The 26,083-nt window shown below is 40.0% G+C and overlaps 1 protein-coding gene across 2 annotated transcripts in view; it reads right to left on the reverse strand.

The window, feature by feature from the left end:
• ttc29 (tetratricopeptide repeat domain 29) overlaps window positions 1–25,768 on the reverse strand; it is a 41,723-nt gene extending 15,955 nt beyond the window's left edge. For both annotated transcript variants that reach the window (XM_031791614.1, XM_031791613.1), the window contains exons 1-5: window positions 25,473–25,768; window positions 12,250–12,333; window positions 8,177–8,236; window positions 3,575–3,738; window positions 548–733 (exon numbers count right to left, since the gene is read on the reverse strand). In XM_031791614.1, the coding sequence (XP_031647474.1) occupies window positions 548–733; window positions 3,575–3,738; window positions 8,177–8,236; window positions 12,250–12,333; window positions 25,473–25,561 (583 nt within the window). In that variant the 5' untranslated portion in view covers window positions 25,562–25,768. The remainder of the gene's footprint in view (window positions 1–547; window positions 734–3,574; window positions 3,739–8,176; window positions 8,237–12,249; window positions 12,334–25,472) is intronic.
• Window positions 25,769–26,083: the final 315 nt, after the last annotated feature.

Here is a 26,083-nt window from a genome sequence, read left to right on the forward strand (position 1 = left end):
GTGTGTGCATGTGTGTGTGTGTGTATTATCTTGTTCCATGTGTGTGTGTGTGTGTGCATGTGTGTGTGTGGTGTGTGTGTATTATCTTGTTCCGTGTGTGTGTGTATTATCTTGTTCCGTGTGTGTGTGTGTGTATTATCTTGTTCCGTGTGTGTGTGTGTGTGTGTCTATTATCTTGTTCCGTGGTGTGTGTGTGTGTGTGTATTATCTTGTTCCGTGTGTGTGTGTGTGTATTATCTTGTTCCGTGTGTGTGTGTGTATGTGTGTGTATTATCTTGTTCCGTGTGTGTGTGTGTGTGTGTGTATATTATCTTGTTCCGTGTGTGTGTGTGTGTATTATCTTGTTCCGTGTGTGTGTGTGTGTATTATCTTGTTCCGTGTGTGTGTGTGTGTATGTATTATCTTGTTCCATGTGTGTGTGTGTGTGTGTGCATGTGTGTGTGTGTGTGTGTGTATTATCTTGTTCCGTGTGTGTGTGTATTATCTTGTTCCGTGTGTGTGTGTGTGGTGTATTATCTTGTTCCGTGTGTGTGTGTGTGTGTGTTACCTTGCTCCATGTAGACTTGTCCCATGTTAGCTAAAGCCTCAGCCTCCTTCCTCCCTCCATCTATCTTGACCCTGCGGGCCGAGTTCAGGCTGGTCTGGTAGAAGTGGCAGGACAACCACCTGTCCTCTGGCTCTCTGAAGTACTGGGCCAAAAACACCTGCTGGTCGTACACAGCACTCCACGCACCTGGCAGAGTAGAGATACACACACGGTGACTTACGGGTTCAATCTGCACCAGGTCAGAGGTTACCAGCGTTGGGTCAGGTAGTGTCTACCTGCTCTGAGAGCCGTCTCAGCCTTAGTCAGGTAGTGTCTACCTGCTCTGAGAGCTGTCTCAGCCTTAGTCAGGTAGTGTTTACCTGCTCTGAGAGCTGTCTCAGCCTTAGTCAGGTAGTGTCTACCTGCTCTGAAAGCTGTCTCAGCCTTAGTCAGGTAGTGTCTACCTGCTCAGAGAGCTGTCTCAGCCTTAGTCAGGTAGTGTCTACCTGCTCTGAGAGCTGTCTCAGCCTTAGTCAGGTAGTGTTTACCTGCTCTGAGAGCTGTCTCAGCCTTAGTCAGGTAGTGTCTACCTGCTCTGAAAGCTGTCTCAGCCTTAGTCAGGTAGTGTCTACCTGCTCAGAGAGCTGTCTCAGCCTTAGTCAGGTAGTGTCTACCTGCTCTGAGAGCTGTCTCAGCCTTAGTCAGGTAGTGTCGTAGTGTCTACCTGCTCTGAGAGCCGTCTCAGCCTTAGTCAGGTAGTGTCTACCTGCTCTGAAAGCTGTCTCAGCCTTAGTCAGGTAGTGTCTACCTGCTCTGAAAGCTGTCTCAGCCTTAGTCAGGTAGTGTCTACCTGCTCTGAAAGCTGTCTCAGCCTTAGTCAGGTAGTGTCGTAGTGTCTACCTGCTCTGAGAGCTGTCTCAGCCTTAGTCAGGTAGTGTCTACCTGCTCTGAGAGCCGTCTCAGCCTTAGTCAGGTAGTGTCTACCTGCTCTGAGAGCTGTCTCAGCCTTAGTCAGGTAGTGTTTACCTGCTCTGAGAGCTGTCTCAGCCTTAGTCAGGTAGTGTCTACCTGCTCTGAAAGCTGTCTCAGCCTTAGTCAGGTAGTGTCTACCTGCTCAGAGAGCTGTCTCAGCCTTAGTCAGGTAGTGTCTACCTGCTCTGAGAGCTGTCTCAGCCTTAGTCAGGTAGTGTCTACCTGCTCTGAGAGCTGTCTCAGCCTTAGTCAGGTAGTGTCGTAGTGTCTACCTGCTCTGAGAGCCGTCTCAGCCTTAGTCAGGTAGTGTCTACCTGCTCTGAAAGCTGTCTCAGCCTTAGTCAGGTAGTGTCTACCTGCTCTGAAAGCTGTCTCAGCCTTAGTCAGGTAGTGTCTACCTGCTCTGAAAGCTGTCTCAGCCTTAGTCAGGTAGTGTCGTAGTGTCTACCTGCTCTGAGAGCTGTCTCAGCCTTAGTCAGGTAGTGTCTACCTGCTCTGAGAGCCGTCTCAGCATTAGTCAGGTAGTGTCTACCTGCTCTGAGAGCTGTCTCAGCCTTAGTCAGGTTGTGTCGTAGTGTCTACCTGCTCTGAGAGCTGTCTCAGCCTTAGTCAGGTAGTGTCTACCTGCTCTGAGAGCCGTCTCAGCCTTAGTCAGGTAGTGTCTACCTGCTCTGAGAGCTGTCTCAGCCTTAGTCAGGTAGTGTCGTAGTGTCTACCTGCTCTGAGAGCTGTCTCAGCCTTAGTCAGGTAGTGTCGTAGTGTCTACCTGCTCTGAGAGCTGTCTCAGCCTTAGTCAGGTAGTGTCGTAGTGTCTACCTGCTCTGAGAGCTGTCTCAGCCTTAGTCAGGTAGTGTCTACCTGCTCTGAGAGCTGTCTCAGCCTTAGTCAGGTAGTGTCGTAGTGTCTACCTGCTCTGAGAGCTGTCTCAGCCTTAGTCAGGTAGTGTCTACCTGCTCTGAGAGCTGTCTCAGCCTTAGTCAGGTAGTGTCTACCTGCTCTGAGAGCTGTCTCAGCCTTAGTCAGGTAGTGTCGTAGTGTCTACCTGCTCTGAGAGCTATCTCAGCCTTAGTCAGGTAGTGTCGTAGTGTCTACCTGCTCTGAGAGCTGTCTCAGCCTTAGTCAGGTAGTGTCGTAGTGTCTACCTGCTCTGAGAGCTGTCTCAGCCTTAGTCAGGTAGTGTCGTAGTGTCTACCTGCTCTGAGAGCTGTCTCAGCCTTAGTCAGGTAGTGTCGTAGTGTCTATCTGCTCTGAGAGCTATCTCAGCCTTAGTCAGGTAGTGTCGTAGTGTCTACCTGCTCTGAGAGCTGTCTCAGCCTTAGTCAGGTAGTGTCTACCTGCTCTGAGAGCCGTCTCAGCCTTAGTCAGGTAGTGTCTACCTGCTCTGAGAGCTGTCTCAGCCTTAGTCAGGTAGTGTCTACCTGCTCTGAGAGCCGTCTCAGCCTTAGTCAGGTAGTGTCTACCTGCTCTGAGAGCTGTCTCAGCCTTAGTCAGGTAGTGTCGTAGTGTCTACCTGCTGAGAGCTGTCTCAGCCTTAGTCAGGTAGTGTCGTAGTGTCTACCTGCTCTGAGAGCTGTCTCAGCCTTAGTCAGGTAGTGTCGTAGTGTCTACCTGCTCTGAGAGCCGTCTCAGCCTTAGTCAGGTAGTGTCTACCTGCTCTGAGAGCTGTCTCAGCCTTAGTCAGGTAGTGTCGTAGTGTCTACCTGCTCTGAGAGCTGTCTCAGCCTTAGTCAGGTAGTGTCGTAGTGTCTACCTGCTCTGAGAGCTGTCTCAGCCTTAGTCAGGTAGTGTCGTAGTGTCTACCTGCTCTGAGAGATGTCTCAGCCTTAGTCAGGTAGTGTTTACCTGCTCTGAGAGCTGTCTCAGCCTTAGTCAGGTAGTGTCTACCTGCTCTGAGAGCTGTCTCAGCCTTAGTCAGGTAGTGTCTACCTGCTCTGAGAGCTGTCTCAGCCTTAGTCAGGTAGTGTCGTAGTGTCTACCTGCTCTGAGAGCTGTCTCAGCCTTAGTCAGGTAGTGTCGTAGTGTCTACCTGCTCTGAGAGCTGTCTCAGCCTTAGTCAGGTAGTGTCGTAGTGTCTACCTGCTCTGAGAGCTGTCTCAGCCTTAGTCAGGTAGTGTCGTAGTGTGTGTAGTTTGGCTGGCTGCTCCTCCAGTGATTTATGCTGCCAGATAGCTGATCCAGGACCTGCTGCTAACCTGATCTCCTTCCAGCGCTGCAGTAGAGAGAATAGCTCAGAGAATGACCTGGAGAAGAGAGAGAGAGAGAGTGAGAGAGAGAGAGAGAGAGAGAGAGAGAGAGAGAGAGAGAGACGGATGAGAGAGAGAGGGAGACGGATGACAGAGAGCGAGGGAGAGAGAGCGAGAAAGAGAGAGAGAGAGAGAGAGACAGAGAGATATAGAGGGAGAGAGACGGATGAGAGAGTGAGAGAGACAGAGAGAGAGAGACAGAGAGATATAGAGGGAGAGAGGGAGGGAGACAGATGAGAGAGAGAGACAGAGAGAGAGAGAGAGAGAGAGAGAGAGAGGGAGAGAGAGAGAGAGAGAGTTTGCCTATCATTTATTCATTCCAAGCTAATTCTATCAATATGAGCACTGGCTGAAGCAGAAAGGGGGAGGGATGAGAGGGGGACACAGTTTGGCCTTCAATAACTTTAATAACTAAATTATTTCTAATCTAGTTCAGTTAGCACTGGACAGTGTTAGATCAAGAGTGAAGTATATATCTATATTTGATTAGTTATGACGTGTGTATGTCTAATTAGTTATGAAGTGTGTACCTGTGTTTAGTTATGAAGTGTGTACCTGTGTTTAATTAGTTATGAAGTGTGTACCTGTGTTTAATTAGTTATGAAGTGTGTACCTGTGTCTAATTAGTTATGAAGTGTGTACCTGTGTTTAGTTATGAAGTGTGTACCTGTGTTTAATTAGTTATGAAGTGTGTACCTGTGTTTAATTAGTTATGAAGTGTGTACCTGTGTTTAGTTAGTTATGATGTGTGTACCTGTGTTTAATTAGTTATGAAGTGTGTACCTGTGTTTAATTAGTTATGAAGTGTGTACCTGTGTTTAGTTATGAAGTGTGTACCTGTGTTTAATTAGTTATGAAGTGTGTACCTGTGTTTAGTTAGTTATGAAGTGTGTACCTGTGTTTAATTAGTTATGAAGTGTGTACCTGTGTTTAATTAGTTATGAAGTGTGTACCTGTGTTTAATTAGTTATGAAGTGTGTACCTGTGTTTAATTAGTTATGAAGTGTGTACCTGTGTTTAATTAGTATGAAGTGTGTACCTGTGTTTAATTAGTTATGAAGTGTGTACCTGTGTTTAATTAGTTATGAAGTGTGTACCTGTGTTTAGTTATGAAGCGTGTACCTGTGTTTAATTAGTTATGAAGTGTGTACCTGTGTTTAGTTAGTTATGAAGTGTGTACCTGTGTTTAATTAGTTATGAAGTGTGTACCTGTGTTTAGTTATGAAGTGTGTACCTGTGTTTAATTGGTTATGAAGTGTGTACCTGTGTTTAATTAGTTATGAAGTGTGTACCTGTGTTTAATTAGTTATGAAGTGTGTACCTGTGTTTAGTTAGTTATGAAGTGTGTACCTGTGTTTAATTAGTTATGAAGTGTGTACCTGTGTTTAGTTATGAAGTGTGTACCTGTGTTTAGTTATGAAGTGTGTACCTGTGTTTAATTAGTTATGAAGTGTGTACCTGTGTTTAGTTATGAAGTGTGTACCTGTGTTTAATTAGTTATGAAGTGTGTATGTTTAATTAGTTATGAAGTGTGTACCTGTGTTTAGTTAGTTATGAAGTGTGTACCCGTGTTTAATTAGTTATGAAGTGTGTACCTGTGTTTAGTTAGTTATGAAGTGTGTACCTGTGTTTAATTAGTTATGAAGTGTGTACCTGTGTTTAGTTATGAAGTGTGTACCTGTGTTTAATTAGTTATGAAGTGTGTACCTGTGTTTAGTTATGAAGTGTGTACCTGTGTTTAATTAGTTATGAAGTGTGTACCTGTGTTTAATTAGTTATGAAGTGTGTACCTGTGTTTAGTTATGAAGTGTGTACCTGTGTTTAGTTATGAAGTGTGTACCTGTGTTTAATTAGTTATGAAGTGTGTACCTGTGTTTAATTAGTTATGAAGTGTGTACCTGTGTTTAGTTATGAAGTGTGTACCTGTGTTTAATTAGTTATGAAGTGTGTACCTGTGTTTAATTAGTTATGAAGTGTGTACCTGTGTTTAATTTGTTATGAAGTGTGTACCTGTGTTTAGTTATGAAGTGTGTACCTGTGTTTAATTAGTTATGAAGTGTGTACCTGTGTTTAATTAGTTATGAAGTGTGTACCTGTGTTTAATTAGTTATGAAGTGTGTACCTGTGTTTAGTTATGAAGTGTGTGCCTGTGTTTAATTAGTTATGAAGTGTGTACCTGTGTTTAATTAGTTATGAAGTGTGTACCTGTGTTTAATTAGTTATGAAGTGTGTACCTGTGTTTAGTTATGAAGTGTGTGCCTGTGTTTAATTAGTTATGAAGTGTGTACCTGTGTTTAATTAGTTATGAAGTGTGTACCTGTGTTTAGTTATGAAGTGTGTGCCTGTGTTTAGTTATGAAGTGTGTGCCTGTGTTTAGTTATGAAGTGTGTACCTGTGTTTAGTTATGAAGTGTGTGCCTGTGTTTAATTAGTTATGAAGTGTGTACCTGTGTTTAATTAGTTATGAAGTGTGTACCTGTGTTTAATTAGTTATGAAGTGTGTACCTGTGTTTAATTAGTTATGAAGTGTGTACCTGTGTTTAATTAGTTATGAAGTGTGTACCTGTGTTTAATTAGTTATGAAGTGTGTACCTGTGTTTAGTTAGTTATGAAGTGTGTACCTGTGTTTAGTTAGTTATGAAGTGTGTACCTGTGTTTAATTAGTTATGAAGTGTGTACCTGTGTTTAATTAGTTATGAAGTGTGTACCTGTGTTTAATTAGTTATGAAGTGTGTACCTGTGTTTAGTTATGAAGTGTGTACCTGTGTTTAGTTAGTTATGAAGTGTGTATGTTTAATTAGTTATGAAGTGTGTACCTGTGTTTAGTTATGAAGTGTGTACCTGTGTTTAGTTAGTTATGAAGTGTGTATGTTTAATTAGTTATGAAGTGTGTACCTGTGTTTAGTTATGAAGTGTGTACCTGTGTTTAATTAGTTATGAAGTGTGTACCTGTGTTTAGTTATGAAGTGTGTACCTGTGTTTAGTTAGTTATGAAGTGTGTATGTTTAATTAGTTATGAAGTGTGTACCTGTGTTTAGTTATGAAGTGTGTACCTGTGTTTAATTAGTTATGAAGTGTGTATGTTTAATTAGTTATGAAGTGTGTACCTGTGTTTAGTTAGTTATGAAGTGTGTACCCGTGTTTAATTAGTTATGAAGTGTGTACCTGTGTTTAATTAGTTATGAAGTGTGTACCTGTGTTTAGTTAGTTATGAAGTGTGTATGTCTAATTAGTTATGAAGTGTGTACCTGTGTTTAGTTATGAAGTGTGTACCTGTGTTTAATTAGTTATGAAGTGTGTACCTGTGTTTAGTTATGAAGTGTGTACCTGTGTTTAATTAGTTATGAAGTGTGTACCTGTGTTTAATTAGTTATGAAGTGTGTACCTGTGTTTAGTTATGAAGTGTGTACCTGTGTTTAATTAGTTATGAAGTGTGTACCTGTGTTTAGTTATGAAGTGTGTACCTGTGTTTAATTAGTTATGAAGTGTGTACCTGTGTTTAATTAGTTATGAAGTGTGTACCTGTGTTTAGTTATGAAGTGTGTACCTGTGTTTAGTTATGAAGTGTGTACCTGTGTTTAATTAGTTATGAAGTGTGTACCTGTGTTTACCTGTTGTAGTTAAAGTGTGTACCTGTGTTTAATTAGTTATGAAGTGTGTACCTGTGTTTAGTTATGAAGTGTGTACCTGTGTTTAATTAGTTATGAAGTGTGTACCTGTGTTTAATTAGTTATGAAGTGTGTACCTGTGTTTAGTTATGAAGTGTGTACCTGTGTTTAATTAGTTATGAAGTGTGTACCTGTGTTTAATTAGTTATGAAGTGTGTACCTGTGTTTAGTTATGAAGTGTGTACCTGTGTTTAATTAGTTATGAAGTGTGTACCTGTGTTTAATTAGTTATGAAGTGTGTACCTGTGTTTAATTAGTTATGAAGTGTGTACCTGTGTTTAGTTATGAAGTGTGTACCTGTGTTTAATTAGTTATGAAGTGTGTACCTGTGTTTAATTAGTTATGAAGTGTGTACCTGTGTTTAATTAGTTATGAAGTGTGTACCTGTGTTTAGTTATGAAGTGTGTGCCTGTGTTTAATTAGTTATGAAGTGTGTACCTGTGTTTAATTAGTTATGAAGTGTGTACCTGTGTTTAATTAGTTATGAAGTGTGTACCTGTGTTTAGTTATGAAGTGTGTGCCTGTGTTTAATTAGTTATGAAGTGTGTACCTGTGTTTAATTAGTTATGAAGTGTGTACCTGTGTTTAATTAGTTATGAAGTGTGTACCTGTGTTTAATTAGTTATGAAGTGTGTACCTGTGTTTAATTATGAAGTGTGTGCCTGTGTTTAATTAGTTATGAAGTGTGTGCCTGTGTTTAGTTAGTTATGAAGTGTGTACCTGTGTTTAATTAGTTATGAAGTGTGTGTGCGTGTGTGTGTTTCTGACCTGTGGAACCCTCCACGCAGCATCTCTACACAGGCGTTCTGTCTCACGCTGTTACGGAACCTGACAACAGACAGAGAAGATTTAAAACCTGAACAAAGAAAGGAAAACAAAAACATCAAAGAACAACTTCCTGTTGCTGCTTTCCAACACCCACCTGTACTGGAATCTAGTTACCTAGTTAATGGATACCATACTTGTACATCTAGTTAGGATTTTCTACACAGCTCAGCAGGTAGAGTGGGCAACTCTCATTCAAGGCTGGGTAGCCTAGTGGTTAGAGTGTAGAGGGGGTAGGGTAGCCTAGTGGTTAGAGTGTAGAGGCGGCAGGGTAGCCTAGTGGTTAGAGTGTAGAGGCGGCAGGGTAGCCTAGTGGTTAGAGTGTAGAGGGGGTAGGGTAGCCTAGTGGTTAGAGTGTAGAGGGGGTAGGGTAGCCTAGTGGTTAGAGTGTAGAGGGGGTAGGGTAGCCTAGTGGTTAGAGTGTAGAGGGGGTAGGGTAGCCTAGTGGTTAGTGTACAGACGGTATGGTAGCCTAGTGGTTAGAGTGTAGAGGGGGTAGGGTAGCCTAGTGGTTAGTGTAGAGGCGGTATGGTAGCCTAGTGGTTAGAGTGTAGAGGGGGTAGGGTAGCCTAGTGGTTAGAGTGTAGAGGCGGTATGGTAGCCTAGTGGTTAGAGTGTAGAGGCGGTATGGTAGCCTAGTGGTTAGAGTGTAGAGGCGGTATGGTAGCCTAGTGGTTAGAATGTAGGGGCTGCAGGGTAGCCTAGTGGTTAGAGTGTAGAGGTGGTATGGTAGCCTAGTGGTTAGAGTGTAGAGGTGGTATGATAGCCTAGTGGTTAGAGTGTGGAGGCGGTATGGTAGCCTAGTGGTTAGAGTGTAGGGGAGGCAGGTAGCCTAGTGGTTAGAGTGTAGAGGAGGTAGGTAGCCTAGTGGTTAGAGTGTAGAGGAGGCAGGGTAGCCTAGTGGTTAGAGTGTGGAGGTGGTATGGTAGCCTAGTGGTTAGAGTGTAGGGGCTGCAGCGTGGCCTAGTGGTTAGAGTGTAGAGGCGGTATGGTAGCCTAGTGGTTAGAGTGTAGAGGCGGTAGGGTAGCCTAGTGGTTAGAGTGTAGAGGAGGTAGGGAAGCCTAGTGGTTAGAGTGTAGAGGCGGTAGGGTAGCCTAGTGGTTAGAGTGTAGAGGCGGTAGGGTAGCCTAGTGGTTAGAGTGTACAGGTGGCAGGTAGCCTAGTGGTTAGAGTGTAGAGGGGGCAGGGTCGCCTAGTGGTTAGAGTGTAGAGGAGGCAGGGTAGCCTAGTGGTTAGAGTGTAGAGGAGGCAGGGTAGCCTAGTGGTTAGAGTGTAGAGGCGGCAGGGTAGCCTAGTGGTTAGAGTGTAGGGGAGGCAGGGTAGCCTAGTGGTTTAAATAATTGGTTTAATTTAGTATAGTATATATAGTATACGCTTCAGTCTTAAGCATCCTAAATAATGACATCGATTCCGTTTTAGAACCATAGTCAATCTGAAGGCTTCAAAGGGAAGGGTGATGTGATCCTGGTTGGTAATCCAACTAACTAGAGGCTACTAACCTGGTAATCCAACTGACTACAGGCTACTAACCTGGTAATCCAACTAACTATAGGCTACTAACCTGGTAATCCAACTAACTATAGGCTACTAACCTGGTAATCCAACTGACTATAGGCTACTAACCTGGCAATCCAACTGACTACAGGCTACTAACCTGCCAATCCAACTGACTACAGGCTACTAACCTGGTAATCCAACTGACTAGAGGCTACTAACCTGGTAATCCAACTGACGACAGGCTACTAACCTGGTAATCCAACTAACTCGAGGCTACTAACCTGGTAATCCAACTGACTACAGGCTACTAACCTGGTAATCCAACTGACTACAGGCTACTAACCTGGTAATCCAGCTGACTACAGGCTACTAACCTTGTAATCCAACTGACTATAGGCTACTAACCTGGTAATCCAACTGACTACAGGCTACTAACCTGGTAATCCAACTGACTAGAGGCTACTAACCTGGTAATCCAACTGACTACAGGCTACTAACCTCGTAATCCAACTGACTATAGGCTACTAACCTGGTAATCCAACTAACTAGAGGCTACTAACCTGGTAATCCAAGTGACTATAGGCTACTAACCTGGTAATCCAACTGACTACAGGCTACTAACCTGGTAATCCAAGTGACTATAGGCTACTAACCTGGTAATCCAACTAACTAGAGGCTACTAACCTGGTAATCCAACTGACGACAGGCTACTAACCTGGCAATCCAACTGACTATAGGCTACTAACCTGGTAATCCAACTAACTAGAGGCTACTAACCTGGTAATCCAACTGACTATAGGCTACTAACCTGGCAATCCAACTGACTACAGGCTACTAACCTCGTAATCCAACTGACTATAGGCTACTAACCTGGTAATCCAACTAACTAGAGGCTACTAACCTGGTAATCCAACTGACTATAGGCTACTAACCTGGTTATCACACTGACTACAGGCTACTAACCTGGTAATCCAACTGACTACAGGCTACTAACCTGGTAATCCAACTGACTACAGGCTACTAACCTGGTAATCCAACTAACTACAGGCTACTAACCTGGTAATCCAACTGACTACAGGCTACTAACCTGGTAATCCAACTGACTACAGGCTACTAACCTGGTAATCCAACTAACTTGAGGCTACTAACCTGGTAATCCAACTGACTACAGGCTACTAACCTGGTAATCCAACTGACTACAGGCTACTAATCTGGTAATCCAGCTGACTACAGGCTACTAACCTCGTAATCCAACTGACTATAGGCTACTAACCTGGTAATCCAACTGACTACAGGCTACTAACCTGGTAATCCAACTGACTAGAGGCTACTAACCTGGTAATCCAACTGACTACAGGCTACTAACCTCGTAATCCAACTGACTATAGGCTACTAACCTGGTAATCCAACTAACTAGAGGCTACTAACCTGGTAATCCAAGTGACTATAGGCTACTAACCTGGTAATCCAACTAACTATAGGCTACTAACCTGGTAATCCAACTAACTAGAGGCTACTAACCTGGTAATCCAACTAACTAGAGGCTACTAACCTGGTAATCCAACTAACTATAGGCTCCTAACCTGGTAATCCAACTAACTAGAGGCTACTAACCTGGTAATCCAACTAACTAGAGGCTCCTAACCTGGTAATCCAACTAACTAGAGGCTACTAACCTGGTAATCCAACTAACTATAGGCTCCTAACCTGGTAATCCAACTAACTATAGGCTACTAACCTGGTAATCCAACTGACTATAGGCTACTAACCTGGTAATCCAACTAACTACAGGCTACTAACCTGGTAATCCAACTAACTATAGGCTACTAACCTGGTAATCCAACTAACTATAGGCTACTAACCTGGTAATCCAACTAACTATAGGCTCCTAACCTGGTAATCCAACTGACGACAGGCTACTAACCTGGTAATCCAACTAACTAGAGGCTACTAACCTGGTAATCAAACTAACTAGAGGCTACTAACCTGGTAATCCAACTAACTAGAGGCTACTAAAACCAACAGTTTAGCGCTGCGCTTCGGAGTTTTGATAATATCAGCATTGGGAAAAAACTACGAATCACACGTTGCTATTTATCGCTGACCAGCAGATGTCACTAAAGTGCACTGTAACCGGATAATGAAGCTCAGGGAAATTAAACCTTTTTATTTTCTTTTACCCAATTGGCTGAAAAGCCTCAATGCTTCAGGAAGCTTTGTTTCCCCCATCACTACCTTTAGTTGATGGCAGTCATGGACAGACAGAAGAACAGGGCTTTAAAGTGAAGTAGACAATCACCCAGCATTGGTCTGTGGTGACCTCTACTGGTGAACATGTAAACTGCACTGAATTGAGCTGAGCAGACCTACACACATAATAAACAAGTGAATTGAATACGGGGCGATTCAACTGATTAAAGGCAAATGAATTGATTTACAGGACGATTCAACTGATTAAAGGCAAATGAATTGACTTACAGGGCGATTCAACTGATTAAAGGCAAATGAATTGACTTACAGGGCGATTTCATCCTTGGAAACTGTTGGGGTCTGGCTTTTTGCAGGCTGAGCTGTTTCAGTCTCTTTTCCCTTCTTCTGCATCCTAAAAACATGTGAAGGCCTTGGTCAAGATCGTTCTCTGATATGACTTTCAAAGTGTAATGTCTGTAATATTAACTAACTACTTTATATAGATGGGTAATGTCTGATATCAACTACTTTTTATATAGATGGGTAATGTCTGATATCAACTACTTTATTATAGATCATTACAGTTGTTGGCTAGCTAATACATCATTACGGTTGTTGGCTAGCTAATACATCATTACGGTTGTTGGCTAGCTAATACATCATCATTACAGTTGTTGGCTAGCTAATACATCATTACGGTTGTTGGCTAGCTAATACATCATCATTACAGTTGTTGGCTAGCTAATACATCATTACGGTTGTTGGCTAGCTAATACATCATCATTACAGTGGTTGGCTAGCTAATACATCATTACGGTTGTTGGCTAGCTAATACATCATCATTACAGTTGTTGGCTAGCTAATACATCATTACGGTTGTTGGCTAGCTAATACATCATCATTACAGTGGTTGGCTAGCTAATACATCATTACGGTTGTTGGCTAGCTAATACATCATCATTACAGTTGTTGGCTAGCTAATACATCATTACGGTTGTTGGCTAGCTAATACATCATCATTACAGTGGTTGGCTAGCTAATACATCATTACGGTTGTTGGCTAGCTAATACATCATCATTACAGTGGTTGGCTAGCTAATACATCATTACGGTTGTTGGCTAGCTAATACATCATCATTACAGTTGTTGGCTAGCTAATACATCATTACAGTTGTTGGCTAGCTAATACATCATCATTACAGTTGTTGGCTAGCTAATACATCATCATTACAGTTGTTGGCTAGCTAATACATCATCATTACAGTTGTTGGCTAGCTAATACATCATTACAGTTGTTGGCTAGCTAATACATCATTACAGTTGTTGGCTAGCTAATACATCATTACAGTTGTTGGCTAGCTAATACATCATCATTACAGTGGTTGGCTAGCTAATACATCATCATTACAGTTGTTGGCTAGCTAATACATCATTACAGTTGTTGGCTAGCTAATACATCATTACAGTTGTTGGCTAGCTAATACATCATCATTACAGTGGTTGGCTAGCTAATACATCATCATTACAGTTGTTGGCTAGCTAATACATCATTACAGTGGTTGGCTAGCTAATACATCATTACAGTTGTTGGCTAGCTAATACATCATCATTACAGTTGTTGGCTAGCTAATACATCATTACAGTTGTAGGCTAGCTAATACATCATTACAGTTGTTGGCTAGCTAATACATCATTACAGTTTGTTGGCTAGCTAATACATCATTTCAGTTTGTTGGCTAGCTAATACATCATCATTACAGTTGTTGGCTAGCTAATACATCATCATTACAGTGGTTGGCTAGCTAATACATCATCATTACAGTGGTTGGCTAGCTAATACATCATCATTACAGTGGTTGGCTAGCTAATACATCATCATTACAGTGGTTGGCTAGCTAATACATCATCATTACAGTTGTTGGCTAGCTAATACATCATCATTACAGTGGTTGGCTAGCTAATACATCATCATTACAGTGGTTGGCTAGCTAATACATCATTACGGTTGTTGGCTAGCTAATACATCATCATTACAGTTGTTGGCTAGCTAATACATCATCATTACAGTTGTTGGCTAGCTAATACATCATCATTACAGTTGTTGGCTAGCTAATACATCATTACAGTTGTTGGCTAGCTAATACATCATTAGAGTGGTTGGCTAGCTAATACATCATTACGGTTGTTGGCTAGCTAATACATCATTACAGTTGTTGGCTAGCTAGTACATCATTACAGTTGTTGGCTAGCTAATACATCATTACAGTTGTTGGCTAGCTAATACATCATCATTACAGTTGTTGGCTAGCTAATACATCATTAGAGTTGTTGGCTAGCTAATACATCATTACAGTTGTTGGCTAGCTAATACATCATCATTACAGTTGTTGGCTAGCTAATACATCATTACGGTTGTTGGCTAGCTAATACATCATCATTACAGTCGTTGGCTAGCTAATACATCATTACAGTTGTTGGCTAGCTAATACATCATCATTACAGTGGTTGGCTAGCTAATACATCATTACGGTTGTTGGCTAGCTAATACATCATCATTACAGTTGTTGGCTAGCTAATACATCATTACAGTTGTTGGCTAGCTAATACATCATCATTACAGTGGTTGGCTAGCTAATACATCATTACGGTTGTTGGCTAGCTAATACATCATCATTACAGTTGTTGGCTAGCTAATACATCATCATTACAGTTGTTGGCTAGCTAATACATCATTACAGTTGTTGGCTAGCTAATACAGCATTACAGTTGTTGGCTAGCTAATACATCATTACAGTTGTTGGCTAGCTAATACATCATCATTACAGTGGTTGGCTAGCTAATACATCATCATTACAGTTGTTGGCTAGCTAATACATCATTACAGTGGTTGGCTAGCTAATACATCATTACAGTTGTTGGCTAGCTAATACATCATCATTACAGTTGTTGGCTAGCTAATACATCATTACAGTTGTTGGCTAGCTAATACATCATTACAGTTGTTGGCTAGCTAATACATCATTACAGTTTGTTGGCTAGCTAATACATCATCATTACAGTGGTTGGCTAGCTAATACATCATCATTACAGTGGTTGGCTAGCTAATACATCATCATTACAGTGGTTGGCTAGCTAATACATCATTACAGTTGTTGGCTAGCTAATACATCATCATTACAGTGGTTGGCTAGCTAATACATCATCATTACAGTGGTTGGCTAGCTAATACATCATCATTACAGTGGTTGGCTAGCTAATACATCATCATTACAGTTGTTGGCTAGCTAATACATCATCATTACAGTGGTTGGCTAGCTAATACATCATCATTACAGTGGTTGGCTAGCTAATACATCATTACGGTTGTTGGCTAGCTAATACATCATCATTACAGTTGTTGGCTAGCTAATACATCCTCATTACAGTTGTTGGCTAGCTAATACATCATTACAGTTGTTGGCTAGCTAATACATCATCATTACAGTTGTTGGCTAGCTAATACATCATTACAGTTGTTGGCTAGCTAATACATCATCATTACAGTTGTTGGCTAGCTAATACATCATTACAGTTGTTGGCTAGCTAATACATCATTACAGTTGTTGGCTAGCTAATACATCATTTCAGTTTGTTGGCTAGCTAATACATCATTACGGTTGTTGGCTAGCTAATACATCATCATTACAGTTGTTGGCTAGCTAATACATCATTACAGTTGTTGGCTAGCTAATACATCATCATTACAGTGGTTGGCTAGCTAATACATCATTACGGTTGTTGGCTAGCTAATACATCATCATTACAGTTGTTGGCTAGCTAATACATCATTACAGTTGTTGGCTAGCTAATACATCATTACAGTTGTTGGCTAGCTAATACATCATTACAGTTGTTGGCTAGCTAATACATCATTACAGTTGTTGGCTAGCTAATACATCATTTCAGTTTGTTGGCTAGCTAATACATCATCATTACAGTTGTTGGCTAGCTAATACATCATTACGGTTGTTGGCTAGCTAATACATCATCATTACAGTTGTTGGCTAGCTAATACATCATCATTACAGTTGTTGGCTAGCTAATACATCATTACAGTTGTTGGCTAGCTAATACATCATCATTACAGTTTGTTGGCTAGCTAATACATCATTACAGTTGTTGGCTAGCTAATACATCATCATTACAGTTGTTGGCTAGCTAATACATCATTACAGTTGTTGGCTAGCTAATACATCATCATTACAGTGGTTGGCTAGCTAATACATCATTAGAGTTGTTGGCTAGCTAATACATCATCATTACAGTTGTTGGCTAGCTAATACATCATTACGGTTGTTGGCTAGCTAATACATCATCATTACAGTTGTTGGCTAGCTAATACATCATCATTACAGTTGTTGGCTAGCTAATACATCATTACAGTTGTTGGCTAGCTAATACATCATCATTACAGTTTGTTGGCTAGCTAATACATCATTACAGTTGTTGGCTAGCTAATACATCATCATTACAGTTGTTGGCTAGCTAATACATCATTACAGTTGTTGGCTAGCTAATACATCATCATTACAGTGGTTGGCTAGCTAATACATCATTAGAGTTGTTGGCTAGCTAATACATCATCATTACAGTGGTTGGCTAGCTAATACATCATTACAGTTGTTGGCTAGCTAATACATCATTACAGTTGTTGGCTAGCTAATACATCATCATTACAGTTGTTGGCTAGCTAATACATCATCATTACAGTTGTTGGCTAGCTAACACATCATTACAGTTGTTGGCTAGCGAATACATCATCATTACAGTGGTTGGCTAGCTAATACATCATTACAGTTGTTGGCTAGCTAACACATCATTACAGTTGTTGGCTAGCTAATACATCATCATTACAGTTGTTGGCTAGCTAATACATCATTACGGTTGTTGGCTAGCTAATACATCATCATTACAGTTGTTGGCTAGCTGATACATCATTACAGTTGTTGGCTAGCTAATACATCATCATTACAGTGGTTGGCTAGCTAATACATCATTACGGTTGTTGGCTAGCTAATACATCATCATTACAGTTGTTGGCTAGCTAATACATCATCATTACAGTTGTTGGCTAGCTAATACATCATTACAGTTGTTGGCTAGCTAATACATCATTACGGTTGTTGGCTAGCTAATACATCATCATTACAGTTGTTGGCTAGCTAATACATCATTACAGTTGTTGGCTAGCTAATACATCATCATTACAGTGGTTGGCTAGCTAATACATCATTACGGTTGTTGGCTAGCTAATACATCATCATTACAGTTGTTGGCTAGCTAATACATCATCATTACAGTTGTTGGCTAGCTAATACATCATTACAGTTGTTGGCTAGCTAATACAGCATTACAGTTGTTGGCTAGCTAATACATCATTACAGTTGTTGGCTAGCTAATACATCATCATTACAGTGGTTGGCTAGCTAATACATCATCATTACAGTTGTTGGCTAGCTAATACATCATTACAGTGGTTGGCTAGCTAATACATCATTACAGTTGTTGGCTAGCTAATACATCATCATTACAGTTGTTGGCTAGCTAATACATCATTACAGTTGTTGGCTAGCTAATACATCATTACAGTTGTTGGCTAGCTAATACATCATTACAGTTTGTTGGCTAGCTAATACATCATCATTACAGTTGTTGGCTAGCTAATACATCATCATTACAGTGGTTGGCTAGCTAATACATCATCATTACAGTGGTTGGCTAGCTAATACATCATTACAGTTGTTGGCTAGCTAATACATCATCATTACAGTGGTTGGCTAGCTAATACATCATCATTACAGTGGTTGGCTAGCTAATACATCATCATTACAGTGGTTGGCTAGCTAATACATCATCATTACAGTTGTTGGCTAGCTAATACATCATCATTACAGTGGTTGGCTAGCTAATACATCATCATTACAGTGGTTGGCTAGCTAATACATCATTACGGTTGTTGGCTAGCTAATACATCATCATTACAGTTGTTGGCTAGCTAATACATCATCATTGCAGTTGTTGGCTAGCTAATACATCATTACAGTTGTTGGCTAGCTAATACATCATCATTACAGTTGTTGGCTAGCTAATACATCATTACAGTTGTTGGCTAGCTAATACATCATTACAGTTGTTGGCTAGCTAATACATCATTACAGTTGTTGGCTAGCTAATACATCATTTCAGTTTGTTGGCTAGCTAATACATCATTACGGTTGTTGGCTAGCTATACATCATCATTACAGTTGTTGGCTAGCTAATACATCATTACAGTTGTTGGCTAGCTAATACATCATCATTACAGTGGTTGGCTAGCTAATACATCATTACGGTTGTTGGCTAGCTAATACATCATCATTACAGTTGTTGGCTAGCTAATACATCATTACAGTTGTTGGCTAGCTAATACATCATTACAGTTGTTGGCTAGCTAATACATCATTACAGTTGTTGGCTAGCTAATACATCATTACAGTTGTTGGCTAGCTAATACATCATTTCAGTTTGTTGGCTAGCTAATACATCATCATTACAGTTGTTGGCTAGCTAATACATCATTACGGTTGTTGGCTAGCTAATACATCATCATTACAGTTGTTGGCTAGCTAATACATCATCATTACAGTTGTTGGCTAGCTAATACATCATTACAGTTGTTGGCTAGCTAATACATCATCATTACAGTTTGTTGGCTAGCTAATACATCATTACAGTTGTTGGCTAGCTAATACATCATCATTACAGTTGTTGGCTAGCTAATACATCATTACAGTTGTTGGCTAGCTAATACATCATCATTACAGTGGTTGGCTAGCTAATACATCATTAGAGTTGTTGGCTAGCTAATACATCATCATTACAGTGGTTGGCTAGCTAATACATCATTACAGTTGTTGGCTAGCTAATACATCATTACAGTTGTTGGCTAGCTAATACATCATCATTACAGTTGTTGGCTAGCTAATACATCATCATTACAGTTGTTGGCTAGCTAACACATCATTACAGTTGTTGGCTAGCTAATACATCATCATTACAGTGGTTGGCTAGCTAATACATCATTACAGTTGTTGGCTAGCTAACACATCATTACAGTTGTTGGCTAGCTAATACATCATCATTACAGTGGTTGGCTAGCTAGTACATCATCATTACAGTGGTTGGCTAGCTAATACATCATCATTACAGTTGTTGGCTAGCTAATACATCATTACAATTGTTGGCTAGCTAATACATCATCATTACAGTGGTTGGCTAGCTAATACATCATCATTACAGTTGTTGGCTAACTAATACATCATTACAGTTGTTGGCTAGCTAATACATCATCATTACAGTTGTTGGCTAGCTAATACATCATTACAGTTGTTGGCTAGCTAATACATCATTACAGTTGTTGGCTAGCTAATACATCATTACAGTTGTTGGCTAGCTAATACATCATCATTACAGTGGTTGGCTAGCTAATACATCATCATTACAGTTGTTGGCTAGCTAATACATCATCATTACAGTTGTTGGCTAGCTAATACATCATCATTACAGTTGTTGGCTAGCTAATACATCATTACAGTTGTTGGCTAGCTAATACATCATTACAGTGGTTGGCTAGCTAATACATCATCATTACAGTGGTTGGCTAGCTAATACATCATCATTACAGTTGTTGGCTAGCTAATACATCATCATTACAGTTGTTGGCTAGCTAATACATCATCATTACAGTTGTTGGCTAGCTAATACATCATTACAGTTGTTGGCTAGCTAATACATCATCATTACAGTGGTTGGCTAGCTAATACATCATTACAGTTGTTGGCTAGCTAATACATCATCATTACAGTGGTTGGCTAGCTAATACATCATTACAGTGGTTGGCTAGCTAATACATCATTACAGTGGTTAGCTAGCTAATACATCATTACAGTTGTTGGCTAGCTAATACATCATTACAGTTGTTGGCTAGCTAATACATCATCATTAGTTGTTGGCTAGCTAATACATCATTACAGTTGTTGGCTAGCTAATACATCATCATTAGTTGTTGGCTAGCTAATACATCATTACAGTTGTTGGCTAGCTAATACATCATCATTAGTTGTTGGCTAGCTAATACATCATTACAGTTGTTGGCTAGCTAATACATCATCATTACAGTTGTTGGCTAGCTAATACATCATTACAGTTGTTGGCTAGCTAATACATCATCATTACAGTGGTTGGCTAGCTAATACATCATTAGAGTTGTTGGCTAGCTAATACATCATCATTACAGTTGTTGGCTAGCTAATACATCATTACGGTTGTTGGCTAGCTAATACATCATCATTACAGTTGTTGGCTAGCTAATACATCATCATTACAGTTGTTGGCTAGCTAATACATCATTACAGTTGTTGGCTAGCTAATACATCATCATTACAGTTTGTTGGCTAGCTAATACATCATTACAGTTGTTGGCTAGCTAATACATCATCATTACAGTTGTTGGCTAGCTAATACATCATTACAGTTGTTGGCTAGCTAATACATCATCATTACAGTGGTTGGCTAGCTAATACATCATTAGAGTTGTTGGCTAGCTAATACATCATCATTACAGTGGTTGGCTAGCTAATACATCATTACAGTTGTTGGCTAGCTAATACATCATTACAGTTGTTGGCTAGCTAATACATCATCATTACAGTTGTTGGCTAGCTAATACATCATCATTACAGTTGTTGGCTAGCTAACACATCATTACAGTTGTTGGCTAGCGAATACATCATCATTACAGTGGTTGGCTAGCTAATACATCATTACAGTTGTTGGCTAGCTAACACATCATTACAGTTGTTGGCTAGCTAATACATCATCATTACAGTTGTTGGCTAGCTAATACATCATTACGGTTGTTGGCTAGCTAATACATCATCATTACAGTTGTTGGCTAGCTGATACATCATTACAGTTGTTGGCTAGCTAATACATCATCATTACAGTGGTTGGCTAGCTAATACATCATTACGGTTGTTGGCTAGCTAATACATCATCATTACAGTTGTTGGCTAGCTAATACATCATCATTACAGTTGTTGGCTAGCTAATACATCATTACAGTTGTTGGCTAGCTAATACATCATTACGGTTGTTGGCTAGCTAATACATCATCATTACAGTTGTTGGCTAGCTAATACATCATTACAGTTGTTGGCTAGCTAATACATCATCATTACAGTGGTTGGCTAGCTAATACATCATTACGGTTGTTGGCTAGCTAATACATCATCATTACAGTTGTTGGCTAGCTAATACATCATCATTACAGTTGTTGGCTAGCTAATACATCATTACAGTTGTTGGCTAGCTAATACAGCATTACAGTTGTTGGCTAGCTAATACATCATTACAGTTGTTGGCTAGCTAATACATCATCATTACAGTGGTTGGCTAGCTAATACATCATCATTACAGTTGTTGGCTAGCTAATACATCATTACAGTGGTTGGCTAGCTAATACATCATTACAGTTGTTGGCTAGCTAATACATCATCATTACAGTTGTTGGCTAGCTAATACATCATTACAGTTGTTGGCTAGCTAATACATCATTACAGTTGTTGGCTAGCTAATACATCATTACAGTTTGTTGGCTAGCTAATACATCATCATTACAGTTGTTGGCTAGCTAATACATCATCATTACAGTGGTTGGCTAGCTAATACATCATCATTACAGTGGTTGGCTAGCTAATACATCATTACAGTTGTTGGCTAGCTAATACATCATCATTACAGTGGTTGGCTAGCTAATACATCATCATTACAGTGGTTGGCTAGCTAATACATCATCATTACAGTGGTTGGCTAGCTAATACATCATCATTACAGTTGTTGGCTAGCTAATACATCATCATTACAGTGGTTGGCTAGCTAATACATCATCATTACAGTGGTTGGCTAGCTAATACATCATTACGGTTGTTGGCTAGCTAATACATCATCATTACAGTTGTTGGCTAGCTAATACATCATCATTGCAGTTGTTGGCTAGCTAATACATCATTACAGTTGTTGGCTAGCTAATACATCATCATTACAGTTGTTGGCTAGCTAATACATCATTACAGTTGTTGGCTAGCTAATACATCATTACAGTTGTTGGCTAGCTAATACATCATTACAGTTGTTGGCTAGCTAATACATCATTACAGTTGTTGGCTAGCTAATACATCATTTCAGTTTGTTGGCTAGCTAATACATCATTACGGTTGTTGGCTAGCTAATACATCATCATTACAGTTGTTGGCTAGCTAATACATCATTACAGTTGTTGGCTAGCTAATACATCATCATTACAGTGGTTGGCTAGCTAATACATCATTACGGTTGTTGGCTAGCTAATACATCATCATTACAGTTGTTGGCTAGCTAATACATCATTACAGTTGTTGGCTAGCTAATACATCATTACAGTTGTTGGCTAGCTAATACATCATTACAGTTGTTGGCTAGCTAATACATCATTACAGTTGTTGGCTAGCTAATACATCATTTCAGTTTGTTGGCTAGCTAATACATCATCATTACAGTTGTTGGCTAGCTAATACATCATTACGGTTGTTGGCTAGCTAATACATCATCATTACAGTTGTTGGCTAGCTAATACATCATCATTACAGTTGTTGGCTAGCTAATACATCATTACAGTTGTTGGCTAGCTAATACATCATCATTACAGTTTGTTGGCTAGCTAATACATCATTACAGTTGTTGGCTAGCTAATACATCATCATTACAGTTGTTGGCTAGCTAATACATCATTACAGTTGTTGGCTAGCTAATACATCATCATTACAGTGGTTGGCTAGCTAATACATCATTAGAGTTGTTGGCTAGCTAATACATCATCATTACAGTGGTTGGCTAGCTAATACATCATTACAGTTGTTGGCTAGCTAATACATCATTACAGTTGTTGGCTAGCTAATACATCATCATTACAGTTGTTGGCTAGCTAATACATCATCATTACAGTTGTTGGCTAGCTAACACATCATTACAGTTGTTGGCTAGCTAATACATCATCATTACAGTGGTTGGCTAGCTAATACATCATTACAGTTGTTGGCTAGCTAACACATCATTACAGTTGTTGGCTAGCTAATACATCATCATTACAGTGGTTGGCTAGCTAGTACATCATCATTACAGTGGTTGGCTAGCTAATACATCATCATTACAGTTGTTGGCTAGCTAATACATCATTACAATTGTTGGCTAGCTAATACATCATCATTACAGTGGTTGGCTAGCTAATACATCATCATTACAGTTGTTGGCTAACTAATACATCATTACAGTTGTTGGCTAGCTAATACATCATCATTACAGTTGTTGGCTAGCTAATACATCATTACAGTTGTTGGCTAGCTAATACATCATTACAGTTGTTGGCTAGCTAATACATCATTACAGTTGTTGGCTAGCTAATACATCATCATTACAGTGGTTGGCTAGCTAATACATCATCATTACAGTTGTTGGCTAGCTAATACATCATCATTACAGTTGTTGGCTAGCTAATACATCATCATTACAGTTGTTGGCTAGCTAATACATCATTACAGTTGTTGGCTAGCTAATACATCATTACAGTGGTTGGCTAGCTAATACATCATCATTACAGTGGTTGGCTAGCTAATACATCATCATTACAGTTGTTGGCTAGCTAATACATCATCATTACAGTTGTTGGCTAGCTAATACATCATCATTACAGTTGTTGGCTAGCTAATACATCATTACAGTTGTTGGCTAGCTAATACATCATCATTACAGTGGTTGGCTAGCTAATACATCATTACAGTTGTTGGCTAGCTAATACATCATCATTACAGTGGTTGGCTAGCTAATACATCATTACAGTGGTTGGCTAGCTAATACATCATTACAGTGGTTAGCTAGCTAATACATCATTACAGTTGTTGGCTAGCTAATACATCATTACAGTTGTTGGCTAGCTAATACATCATCATTAGTTGTTGGCTAGCTAATACATCATTACAGTTGTTGGCTAGCTAATACATCATCATTAGTTGTTGGCTAGCTAATACATCATTACAGTGGTTGGCTAGCTAATACATCATTACAGTGGTTGGCTAATTTGAGCCATATTAGCATAGATGTGACATCAGTTAAAAGAAAAAAAATTAAAGACAGGATCAAGAAGATAATTTAAGAAGATATTATTTTATTAATTGAAAAAAAAATCATAATTTAAGAAGATAAAACAAGGCAACAGTAATGTCGTCCCCCACGAATGAAACAGCCCCCTCTCCCCCTTGGGCCAATTGAGATATTGCGTGTGACTAACACATTTCAGTTAATGACTATAGCTAATCCCCTTGGGGACAATTAGGGTCATGTTGTAAACACCGGATCTCTATGATAAATTGGATTTCTCTATGGCTATGGGTTGGACCAATGCTGTCTGAGATATCACATGTGACTGACTAATGTACAAACATACTAAGGGGGAGAGAGAGAGACAGAGAGAGAGAGAGAGAGACAGAGACAGAGACAGAGACAGAGACAGAGACAGAGACAGAGACAGAGACAGAGAGATCCACAGTCCCCTCCGTTGGAGACAACTAGCTGAAACAAACCACCTACGATTCCCCTCATGTCAGCTTCTTGTCATTGTTGCTAGTCATCTGGTCATCCGGATTCACGACACATCTTCTGACTATCAGTCAGGTGCTAAAGCAGTTAGCATCTATGAATGGAGTAGATGTGGCCAAGTTAGATCCCCCCCCCCCCCCATGTTGCGCCTGAAGGTGTGTGCGTACACCCGAGGAGGTGTGGTATATGGCCAATAGACTATACCAAGGCTAAGGGCTGTTCTTATTTCTGGAAACAGCCCATAGCCGTGGTATATTGGCCATGAATCATAAACCCGGGAGGTGCTATATTGCTATTATAAACTGGTTACCAACGTAATTAGACCAGTCAAAATACATGTTTTGTCATACCAGTGGTATATGGTCTGATATTCCATGACAGTCAGCCAATCAGCATTCAGGGGCTCGAACCACCCAGTTTATGATAGGCAGCTGGCCGCTAGATCTTCTCTAAATAGGCTTTTATCGATTATAGTTTAGGCAGCTGGCCACTAGATCTTCTCTAAATAGGCTTATATCGATTATAGTTTAGGCAGCTGGCCACTAGATCTTCTCTAAATAGGCTTATATCGATTATAGTTTAGGCAGCTGGCCGCTAGATCTTCTCTAAATAGGCTTTTATCGATTATAGTTTAGGCAGCTGGCCACTAGATCTTCTCTAAATAGGCTTATATCGATTATAGTTTAGGCAGCTGGCCACTAGATCTTCTCTAAATAGGCTTATATGTTTACAGCAAGCATCAAACTTATTATATATTTATATATTTTTTAAATTATAGTTAGGCCTACTTGTGTATTTGAGGATACAAATAAATAAATGAAAGGTTTAATTGTTATATCGACCCACCTGGACCATGGACTGGTCTGCTCTTGGCCCGGTTTGTTGATGTCTGGTAGGAAGGTCACTTTTTGTGTCGTTGTTAATTTTGCACTCATCCTCTCCAGTTAATTTTGCCCAAAGTATGAAAACGTGGATTTATCCAATCAATGTTGTAATTTTGAAATTAGACCGCTTTTGCATTATATTTCGGAGATTGAAACGTAAACTGTTAACGATATTGTAAAAGTAGTTTAGGACACTTTTTTTTTTAAAAGTTCGAAAACTTTCCTGATCAAATCCGGGGTTTTCTCTGTCGGTTGATACAGCCGAGACAGTCGCTATAGCAACACTTCCGGGAACGCAAGGAAAGTTCTACACTTTTGGCCTTGTTCCAAAATTGTTCAACTGCCTCCCTCCCTCTCTTCCTAATTGTTTTCTTTTTTTTTGTAAAATCACATAGAAAGACGAATCACTTACAAAACGTTGACCCATGGGACATGGGAGGGAGAGTATGTTTATTACAGGCTGCCAAATGTAACAAAAGCCTACTCTATTTTGGGGGAACTGTGTGTGTGGCTGTCTCTGTCTGTCTCTCTCTCACACTCTTTCTTTCTCGTTTTCTCTCTCTCACTCATTGT

Source organism: Oncorhynchus kisutch, linkage group LG16, assembly GCF_002021735.2.
Source record: "Oncorhynchus kisutch isolate 150728-3 linkage group LG16, Okis_V2, whole genome shotgun sequence".
In the NCBI taxonomy this organism is placed as follows: Eukaryota; Metazoa; Chordata; class Actinopteri; order Salmoniformes; family Salmonidae; genus Oncorhynchus; species Oncorhynchus kisutch.